Genomic DNA, 11942 nt, shown 5'->3' with positions numbered 1-11942 from the left:
TTATCTAGGACCTAGATTCTAGGTACTCTACGACTCCAGTCTAGTCGCGTGTTACATCTCCATTTTCATGTTGTATACGAACTTAATAGAAATGTTTCTTAACGATATTTTCTTTCATATGTTACCGGTTGTGGTCGTTAAGAAACTTTTATATACTTACGGTGGAATTGATTGTACAAACTACTACTATATTCTAGGCCACCAGAGATTTGCAATATTAATATCGTGTATTTGTTTCAAAGCTTGCGATTCATTGCATGGACACATGTCATAACTTAAAGCATCCCTATCCACAAAAACCCTTTATTTTTATCAAAGGATAAAAAAATCGTAAAGGTAATTTTAATGGCACACATAATTTTTATATAAGGTTTCTTACCTTGTCATAATAACGAGACATCAACTTGATTGCTGATCGTTTTGATAAACTGTGATTTTCCTTTGAAGAGACAAACAAATTGGCAACATTTGTAATTTGCAGTAAAAGAGAATTGTATATCAATTTAACGATTCACTTACATGATTATCAAAGATATAAAATCAAAAATAGCAAGTTTTGTCATTATAATGCATTAATTTTCCATGGTGAAATAGGCAATAAATTCTTATATAACACATATATTTTGTTCATTTTTGAAAATACACAGAGGCAATATGAACGTCTTACATATTTTCGTATTTTCTTTGTTTATTTTAGAATGCTTAAGTTTGACAGACAGGGAAATAAAGTTGTCTGTAAATTATTATACTTTCAAAAACATTAATTTTGTGTGTTTGTTGGTGTGCAATGATGTTACTTGTAAGTTTAAGTCGAGGCCTTGTAATATCTGTCCGTCAATTTGAGTTGAGTTGGTTGAGTCGTATTGTTTTTTTTATAATATTAAGGTTTAAACAGCCTTTAAATTGTTAAAATCATTATTGAAGTAAAAAGTCTTGGCGGGTGAATATTATGGTATACGAGTAGTAAGAGATTTTTCTTGAGACAGTTATTTCTTCCACAGGGAGTTCAAACTTTGTTAAATATGCAACCATGAAGAATATAGCCGTGTCATCGTTGGAACTAGACCAGAATACACTGAAACACCAAAATAAAATTAACTCCTGTTTTTATCAGCATTACCTTCAAGTCGGACTGTTGTTAGATACAAAATGCCCTTTTTCTGAAATCATGTTTTGGGTAAGTAATTTTCTTACCTACACACACACAGGTAAATTTTATGTAACATTTTTTTTATCAGAACTAATTGAATACTTGAATATTAGTTTTGATGTAAGTTTTGCTTACATTGACTTGACTTCAGTTTTTTTTTTGTGATTTAGGTAATTCCATCCGGATTTGTATTTAAAATGAAACGTTTTAAAATTTTTATAATATAGTTATACAATTTACAGGCTTCTAAAGAACTAATGTTTGATGGAAATCATTATTGGTTTATGATCGACACAAAAGTAAATAAAACTACAGGACAAAGATATTTTCAAAATAACGTGACTGTTGTAAGCGTTTTAAATAATTTAAACATTGGTCTTGACACCGAAATTATTCTGGCTACTGAAAAAGGTAAGATATTAGAATAGAATAAGATATTTTACGAACTCTGTCGAAACGAACTTTTTCCTAATATTTGTTATAAAATCACATATAGATACACAAATCAGATCAGAAGATAACATAGCAATTTCCCCAGTTAACCATCATCATCATCACGACCCATTAGGTCCCCACTGCTGGGGCACGGGTCTCCTTCCAATGAAGGAAGGGTTTAGGCCTAGTCCACCACGCTGGCCAAGTGCGGGTTGGTGGACCCCAACACAAGCAAGCTTGTGCTGAGAGAGTTGTCGGGTAAGTGGGCAACCCGACTGTCAGATGTTTTCAAGCCGCCCGAAGGCCTCTGACTAGGCTTAACGACAGCTACCGAAGCAGCAACCGGGACCCACGGCTTAACGTGCCGTCCGAAGCACGGAAGCGTCCAGAAAAGCACCACTTGAAATTGTTCACCCATCCAATGGCTGACCGCGTGTCAGTTGTTGCTTAACCTCAGCGATCAGTTACGATCACTGAGGCCCGCTCGACTACAGACGCTTCGCCCAGTTAAGGCTGTCACTAAAGCTGGAAGAAAATCAGAATCTGTCAAATCTAGTGAGGGGGGGTTGAGGTATGCGGGGCGTTCTCCGGACAATGACATGAAATTTTAACATAGTACTCGAAAACATAAAAGTGAAGACATGCCACTTTGTTAAAAATATACTAAGTAAGTAATATTGTTTTGTGATACGAAAATATTTATTTTTATTTGAAAGTATTTTTAATATTTAATAATTAATTATATATAAAGTCGTACCCGTGCCGATATTTATACAGGTTGTTGCAAAAAGGGTTTAATACTATGCCGAAACCTACGTGTGCAGCATGTTATTGATGTTATTTCTAAGCCAGGAAATGAAATCAGAATGTAAAAAAATCGCGAAAATATTATCAGAGTTTAATAGTTCAGGGTGTTGTATTAAACTCTGCCCCCGTGTAATAAAAAAAGTATAGTTAGCCGAAAGGGCGTTACTCAGGCGTCACTCTGAAAAACTTTTATCCTACGTATTTTTTTATATTCATGAAAAAAACGCTTCTTCATATAATTTTTTTTTGGTCACGTGACCTTTTAGTTAGACGACCTGTTTTTTTTTGGTGTTTCAAAAGCAGAACAGTAGTTTGCAGAACTCTGCATATACAGGGTGTCACAAAAGGTTACGTAGCTGGCAAAGGGATATGGGGAGGTCACCAGAAAAATAATAACATGTAAGTACCCCCGCAAGGGGGTACATTAGTACAAGGCGAGAGTGTGTATTTTTTTTTTAAGTACCTATGTGTATTTGGTATATGATAGAAATAATATTTTTGTTTCTTAAAAACCAAAAAATTTACACCTTGCTGCGCTCTTTTGCTCACTGTAAGTACACCTACAAATATTGCTGTATTAAAAAAAACGGTTTTGTTATAACGATTATAAAAAAAAAGTTATTTTCATGTCAAGGAGTCATTTACCTAATTACGATTTCACTCAACAGCAGGTGAACTGAAAAAATAAGTTCTAGTTCTATCATCACTTTAGATCGCAAACATTGTAACTCCACTTTTCTCGGCGAAAAGTACTCTTTGGTGTCAATAGAAACGTTTTTTGAATTCACATGTTTTCCTCTTTATTCGAAAAAAAAAAAACTGTATTCCGCATTTTACCATTTGTTTTCCTCTAAACCCCAAACTGTGATTTTTAAACAAGAAAACTTAGTAATTATACCCTTTATTCTCATATACAACGTGCGATGTAGGCGAACGTGAACGAAAACTATGCAATAAGCCTTTGTTTTTATTACTACTTTAGTAAATTACAATAACATACTCAACAATGTAAATTTTTCTTTTGCAATGTTATGTTGTTAAATTAAGATTAATATTTTATTAACATGAAGTTACTTTCAACTTTTTTTTGCATCTATGCGTCGAATCACAGCATGACGGCTGCTGCAGCTTCCTGCTGTCCTGTCCTCCAACCGATCCCACCAGTACTGCAGGTTGCGTCGAATACGAGCCATTCTCTTCGACTTGACAAGACAGGTGCTCCCGGAAGGATCATAGATCGCACGGAACCCGTACCGTATAGAGGCAACGGACTCCTTTGCAACAGCCCCCCAGATTCGGAAGTAGCCCATGCACTGCATGGCGAGCACAGCTGCAGCAATGTTTTCGTAATGAATCATTGGGATGTCATCAGCAACTGAACTTCTTCAGTGAAAACAAACCCTCTCTTTTCGCATCCTTAATGTACTTGTTAGACACGTATGACCTCTGTCAATTTTCTGCAGATAAGAAGACAAGTGATGGTATACAAGAGCCGCCTTAAAGGTTCGCCCTCTAGGGGATAGAGTTGAACGCGGTTACTATTTTTAAGCAAACAGCCAGCGCAACAACTCGCCCGTGGTTCTTATCCTGCTCCGACAGTGAACGAACGCAAAGTATTGTACCCACTATTCGAATCCGCATTTCGGATGCCAAACTGACTGTCCGAAAGGTCGAAACCGTACCACCACAAAGGTATGACTCGTTCGAAGAGCTTATCAGGCTCTTACAGCAATCAGATGTGTCGGTACACTGAAAGATAATCTACAGGCCTGCTTTATTTATTTAGGAGCACTAATGGCCTCCTTTCAGTCATTGAGTCACTGGCACTCAGGCTGCGGTTGAACAGGAAGATAGGTAGACTGTCTAAACAAATCATTTTTAGGCTAGTTAAAAAAAACTTTAGGTGGGTAGTATGCCAACTAGAACTACAAATAAAACAGTATTTTTGTCTCCTCTAAAATTTGGTCACGAGGAGTTACGATGATTACGATCTAAGGTGACGCTGACGATATTTTATACAAGGTATTGAAAAAAGGGTATAAAGCTTAGCCAAAAGTTGATTTAGGTGCCATTCTGATCCACTTTTCTTCTACAATTTTGAAAATTCACGTAACAAAACCTTTTACATAGAAACTTATTCGATCACGTGACTTTTTACTATAGAGACCGAATTTATTTTTCGAGAATTTCCAAAACTTGGAGAACAAAAGTTGTTCAGAATAACCCCTGAGTCAAACCCTTTCGGCACAGTATACCCTTTTTGCAACATCCTGTATAGGTAATATCAGGTTTATAAAAGACCTGGGCCTGTAGAGTGAGACTCGGCATGGGGAGTCATAATTTATAGATCTTTTAGGTTGCAGTGGCGAATGGGCACTGGTAGCCCTCCCCTTTTCTATAACTATAACTATAGGTAATTTTATGGCAATTTAAAAATGGTATAACATTTATCTATTTGAAAAAATCATTAAAAATATACATTACCTATCACCCTAATTTAAAAAAAAAATTCAGCCCTTACTTTAAACTTATAACACCCCTCTATTTCCTTCAGGGGTTAAAAAACCTGTGTATTTAATATTTTCTTAAGAGTTTTATTTTAAAAACTAGGCTCTTACATAGTTGTACAATAATATTATGCGGTATTTTATTCCACTTGTAACGCATAAAATTCATAGCTACAGTAAACATTTCATTGTTTTCATGGCGAGATACAGTCGCACTTAACCGCTTTTTTGCAAAGCTTGTTAAATAGATTTAAAAAATTATGTAAATTTTAGATCTTCAATTTTTAAAAATACTTACTTATTTTTAACAACCTGTAGTGTACAGACTACCACATCTTAAAATATATATATTTTTAATTAACTACGGTTTTTGGTTTCAAATAAAACAAATAATGAACTTACTTTTCAACACCCTGTATATTGTTTAGCTTACCTACCATACACAACCGTTAAAATAAAATAAATTACCCCTCAGAATATAAACAGGCTCGCGCTTTGGCGTACTGCATTGACCGTATAGTTCTTATTCGGAGAATCTAATAAGTGTCATTATGTGCAATGTTTACCTTTATCTATGCATCTGTAACTCTATAGTAAAAAATGTAAACAAATCGAAAAGGCGAAATGTTTTCTAAGAATTTTCGGCTTTTCTGCATCTAAAATGATTAGAAAATTAACTTTCCATAGCAAATGCATATGTATTATAATACTTGTAGTCATAATTTGTTGATTTAATCAGTTTTTGTGAAATATTTGATAAAAAATAAAATGGCGTGGGTATCGCTCCTAACAGGCCGCCACCAGGGCGACGACTGAAGAAATCTGAAATCTGTCACGGTGTCATCATTTTTAAACCGGAATTTATTAGTTTTTTGCAAAAAAAGTTGACTTCTGGTCCATTAAATCCAACTCTTTAAGGTAACTTTGTTAAGAATTTAATAACCTACACATACATATAAGATTCCATGAAAATGGGCCCTCTGATTTCGAGGGTTTTTTCATAATAAGTCAAAAAATGGCAAAAGACATGGTGTGTTTGCAATTTTTTTTAACATACTTATTATAATCCTGCACCAATTTATAAGCAACTAACATGTTCAGTATACCCTCTGCTACAAAATATATTTTTATCAATGTGATAGAAGCCACCGTTTTTCCAATCTAATCAAGTATATCAAGCCGACTTTAGCATTTTAGCTTTAGGGATCCCCTTAACCAATAACCACCGAATAAATATTTTTTATCATTTTATCTTTATCAGTTACTTTACTTTTAATTAACTATATACATTATACATTATCTATCTGCAGATGACAATGAATATTACTTAGAAGAAATATATAGTTTTGGAACAATAAAAGGTGGTGAAATAAATGTAACTACCATAGGACATTGGAATGAGAAAAACGGTAACTGTTATAGTTTTACAATAGATGTGATTGTGTAGGCATTTTTTGTATTATATTATTTTATTTATTGTATTATTCTGTCACAAAAAATACGCTTGCTGTAGGTACAGTCAGCTGCATAAGTAGCTATACACTTTTGTACCTTGTCAATCTGAAACCGCCAATCAATTCATTGAATCATTGACGGCTCGCCAGTTTGACAAGGTACAGAAGTGTATAGCTACTTATGCAGCTGACCGTATGTGTAAAATTCTAGAAATACACTCATGAGCAATTTAAAAGTTTCAAAGACGTATGGCGTTCCATACGTCTTTGAAACATCAGGTGGATTTTTTTCGTTTCTTCATAGTGTACCAATTTTTTGTCTATTTCCAGGTTTACAGATGTGGTATTCGGGTTACTACAAGTACCTGCATCGGTGGGACTTCAACAATTTGCCATTGGTTATGATTACGGTACTTATCTTTTATTTCTTGAAGTATCTGTAAATATAAAATTATACAATGTATATGCTTACTCTACTCTGTGGACTCCAGTCCCAAAAACTATGATGATGAAGTTATAACCAATCTTAAAAACCCCCTATATTCAACACTAAGCGTAGCATAACTGTTGAACGGCTAAGCCGATTTTGATAAAATATATTATGAGAACACCCGAGGTAACTACAGCACACACTACCTATTGGTATTCCCAAAATAATAATGAAAAAGTAGTTCAGCTGTTTGGGATCTACGCTTTTACAGACAGATACACAGACATACAGATACTTAAACACGTTAAACTCATAACACCCCTCTTTTTCGTCGTGGGTTAAAGACATGTTAACTAACAACTATAACTATCTATATTAATTTACCTATTACATAGGTGACTAGTAGGCCCGACGACCGAATGGCGTAGTGGTTAGTGACCCTGACTACTGAGCCGAAGGTCCCGGGTTCGATTCCCGGCTTGGGCAGATATTTGTTTAAACACAGATATTTGTACTCGGGTCTTGGGTGTTGGTATTTATATTTAGTATCTATCTATCTATGTATTTGTGTAGATATATCAGCTGTCCGACACCCATAACACAGGTTCTGCCTAGCTTGGGGTCGGATGGCCGTGTGTGAGATGTCCCCACATATTTATTTTATATTTATTTTATAGGTGACCAGCAGGCCCGATAGATTTCGTCCTGAAATGTTGGACTACGACAACTCCTCGCCTGACATCAACGTTGTGACTAAAACAAGCGTCAACATTTTCAATATCGTCGCAGAGAGACACAATTTCAGGTCAGTAATTGAAAAGAAAGATCATGAAATTTAATATTTAGTAACGGGTAGGTAACTTGTATTGACGTAAGGCATATTAAGTAAAGTAATTCTCCATGTAGTAGTCCAATCAAACAATTTATTTGTTGGAAGAAATTGCTTTTTGGCAATAATATATTTTGATATCCTTAAATAAAAAAACTTTGTTACTCTTGGTTCCAACCTATGTACTACGTATTTTTAGATAATTATTATGTAGGTATTATTAGATAATTAGTAAAAAAACTTAATATTTTTTAGATTTGTTCACTCCATCACTGACAGATGGATCGGCAGTTTAGTAAAAAATGATACGGGCACTCGAGTAAGTTTTCGCATCTTTTCATTATAATAATTTGTATGTAGCAAATTATTCAATTACTTATGCCTGTTTCACAATGATAATGGCTACCTGTGGGATTAAATACATACTGACACTGTCTAAAACGTAATTACACAGAGTGACAGCACGTCTTTTATATTACAAGTAGTCATTATCCAGATATTATGGAACAAGCCCTTATTATTATGTTACCGTATAGGCAGGAGTCACCTCGTTATTCTTCAGAGAAGCTGATTTCATAACTGTGCTGCGACTGTACCCAGAACTTTACAGTCAAATTGATTATCTGTATCCACACGTCACTTACATTGGGTATGTTTCAGCTGCTTTACTGGCCTGCATAAATAAGTACTTAAAATGCTCCTTTTCCTTTTTTTCTGTACTAAAGTTTGTTGCAAAAATGAAATTGTTAACTGAAATATATTTTTTGTCTTACAACCGCTGACACTGTAACATGTTTTAAGACAGTTTTTTTTTCCAAATTCAAAAAAAAATGTTTAAGTAAACTGCTATATATTTATTTACAAAGTAATTACAATTTCATTAGACCTTGGGGAGGGAGCGGTGGTAGCTCAGTCGGGTAAGCGCCCGCTTCTCACGCCAGAGATGCGGGTTCGAATCCCGGCTCTGACATGTACCAATGAATTATTTCAACTTAAGTACAATGTATACCATCGCTCTTACGGTGAAGGAAAACATCGTGAGGAAACCTACATATCTAGATCTAGCACATCTAGATATGTGAACCCACCAACCCGCAGTGGACCAGCGTGGTGGGAAATGGTCTAAGCTTAGGAAGGCAGTTTAGACCTTGGGGATATGCACAACAGTTCCATTCGAGAGAGCCAAGTGCAGGTACCTACTTACAATCCCCATAGATAGAATATAGAATAGAATAAATATGCACTCTATCGCATTTTATTAATTTCAGGACAAAATTCTACTACCGCATCCCAGAAACCGGAGTCGGGAAATACGAGAATCGTTTCTTAACCCCTCTGTCGCCCGGCTCGTGGAGTTGCATTCTCGCCATGTGCGTGGTGTGCGCCGGCGTCCTTCTCATGACTACGGTGGTCGAGAATAGACCCTCATCGGCGCAGTTCGCACTGTTTACTGTTATGGCTTTGGTGTCGCAACAAAGTATGTCTTTTGATATTTTCCTTACACTCGCGATCAATGAGGTATATAGTTAGTGACATGACACCAAATTATTCCTAAACGAAAATAGCTAGTTTAATGACAACATCTGCTAGGCTAGCATAGGGCGCAAGACGTGCGCGTGACAAAACTCTGTCGCGCTTAATCTCGAGGCCGCACGATGTGAGTGAGTGCAATGAAAAACTTTTGGTAATCTGCGCTCTTTTTTACAGGTTTCGATGACAACGACGAAACAGTGATTGAAAGAAGAAGCTTTGGTAATAATTCACGCTTTTATTAATATGTCAATTAGCTATTAATTTATAAGTCGATGTTGAGAACAAAACTGGGTAATATGAATGTTTTTGCCATAATTAAAATGGAGTGTTCGACGCGTTTAAAACACGTTTCTGACACCTACGTGGAAATGAATCCGGTATTACGGTTGCATAAAGGCAGCAGCACTGTTTTTGTGACATTAGAATACAATCTGTCGTGTTATCCGCCACCCATTGACCGTCACTATTCCACATCCCCAGCTCGTAAGGTAGCAGTGCTAGTCACCGGCACCAGCTGCTTACTCCTGTACAACTACTACACCAGCAGTGTGGTCAGCTGGCTGCTGAGCGCGCCCCCTCCGTCCATCCACTCCATAGACGAGCTGATGCAGAGTCCTTTGGAGGTCATATTTGAAGATGTGGGGTATACCAAATCTTGGTTGCAGGTATTTTTTTTGTATTACTGTGTATTTTTTTTGTATTACCTAACGAAATTAAAGGTATTGATGTCTTGCTTCGACAGTATGTGGGAGGAACGAAGAATTCATGCAATCTGGCGTGCTTCGAGAGAGACATAATTCCAGCAGTAAACTGCTATAGGCTGAAGAAGAAGATATACTATAAAATTAAAATAATATACTTATTTTATTTGTCAGATTCCGGGATATTATTTCAATAAAAGATATACACACATGGAAGACAAATTAAGAGCAAGAATAAAGAGCAGCAAAAAAGGACCTTTAATAGTGGATGTGAATAAGGGTATAGAGATGATCAAATCTGGAGGTAAAAACAAAACAAAATATAAATACTATATTTGGAATTTGGAAAATGAAATGTACTGTACCGCTACCAATCAATCATCAATTTAAATTATTACAGAGAACATTCCATTTTGCTGTAGCTAAATTATTATTCAGCTACTTTTTCACATTTGCTTTTCTTTTAAGGTTATGCATTTCACGCCCAAATCCAGAATGCTAACGAACGCATATCCAAAACATTTGACAAGATGGAACTCTGCAAGCTAGGGTCATTGCTGTCGATGCCCTACAACCCTCTATATCCGGCCATTCCTAAGAAAAGTCCCTTTAAAGAGTTCTTTGTATGGAGGTCAGCGATGTATTTTTATGCTATTCTAATTTAACTAACTGAAATTACTAACTTTGCCATAGTTACTAACTAAGTTGCAACAACAAGATAAATTTATTTGAGCTACAATTTATCGTGATGCGGCGCTAGAACTTTTACTAACTCTCTCACTCTGACCGAGTCCTCGGCCGAGGACTATGTCTCGGCTAGTTAACTCCGGGTATAACTGAGTATGTCAAACTACCATTCCAGCCTACACCGTCTAAACGAGCGAGGCTTCATATCGTACGTGCAGCGTCGCCTCGCCTCCAGAGACATCTCGTGCGACGGCAGCATCCCGCGCGCCCTGGCGCTGGGCGGCGCCGCGCCCGCCTTCGCGCTGCTGGCCTTGGGCGGCATGTTGTCACTGAATATCATGGTGGTGGAGATGGTTTTGTTTAGGTTGGTATGCGTACGTGGTTTTTGCTGAAGTCATAATATTGTTAATGTGATATTCTGGGCACTTCTGATCAGCCCTTCAAGACATGACGTTGACTTTTGGCACATACATGTTGGAAAACTGATCAGTAAGCCGCAATAAATCTGCTCGTCATTTGGGAAAAAAATTGTTCCTCTGTATAGCTGATATTCTATTATTCCCATTACTCTCATAAGACAATTGTTTTTTGGCGATACGGCTCGCGACCTATCACTTGAGTAAAAAATAATGTACCTACTGCGAAAAGGTGTCACCTCTGACTACCCCGTCGGGGATTAGAGTCGTGAGCATAGTATGTATAGTTATTATTTTGTAACTCTATAATAATTTTATATGCAATGTTTTTTTTTATTTCAGAATATCAAAAAGAAACAAAATTACTCCATACTTAAATTAGATTTATAGAACATGCAAAGTTCAATAGATTCTAAATATTGCTGAAAGCTTTGCTGCACCTGTTCACATTATTTATAGCTTACAAAAGAAATAACTGCGGATAAGTAATTAATAATAAATCAGAATACTTTTACTTTGTTTCTTTTCAGATGTAGTCCAAATATTTAATATTAAACTATTTATGGCATTAATTTTGCAGCTTTTATTTGTATGTAAAAGTTAAATAAATGATTATTATGATATTATTATGATATGAAATTAGAACATTTTACTAACTTACCTAATTTATAAATGACGACCGAATGGCGTAGTGGTTAGTCCCGGGTTCGATTCCCAGCTGGGGCAGATATTTGTTTAAACACAGATATTTGTTCTCGGGTCTTGGGTGTTGATATTTATATTTAGTATGTATCTATCTATGTATTTGTGTAGATATATCAGCTGTCCGATGCCCATAACATAGGTTCTGCCTAGCTTGGGGTCGGATGGCCGTGTGTGAGATGTCCCCACATATTATTACATAAATGTAAGACTAGATAACTATGCAACATCATTTATTAATGGCTGCGAGATACCTCTCACAGTATTACGGACCAATTCGAGTAGAGATCT

General features: G+C 36.2%; 1 protein-coding gene across 1 annotated transcript; it reads left to right on the top strand.

Annotated features, from left to right (window-relative positions):
- The first annotated feature begins 651 nt into the window (after positions 1-651).
- Positions 652-11544, top strand: LOC105390426. Its single transcript, XM_048626845.1, has 15 exons — positions 652-799; positions 1002-1177; positions 1393-1561; positions 6210-6308; positions 6684-6763; positions 7461-7588; positions 7868-7931; positions 8149-8261; positions 8881-9089; positions 9320-9364; positions 9626-9810; positions 10021-10150; positions 10315-10477; positions 10709-10897; positions 11292-11544. The coding sequence occupies exons 1-15, from the start codon at positions 655-657 to the stop codon at positions 11329-11331; spliced, it is 1935 nt and encodes a 644-aa protein (XP_048482802.1). The 5' UTR covers positions 652-654; the 3' UTR covers positions 11332-11544.
- Positions 11545-11942: the final 398 nt, after the last annotated feature.

The sequence above is a fragment of the Plutella xylostella genome, chromosome 17 (genome assembly GCF_932276165.1).
Source record: "Plutella xylostella chromosome 17, ilPluXylo3.1, whole genome shotgun sequence".
In the NCBI taxonomy this organism is placed as follows: Eukaryota; Metazoa; Arthropoda; class Insecta; order Lepidoptera; family Plutellidae; genus Plutella; species Plutella xylostella.
This window is presented reverse-complemented; position numbering and strand designations above follow the sequence as displayed.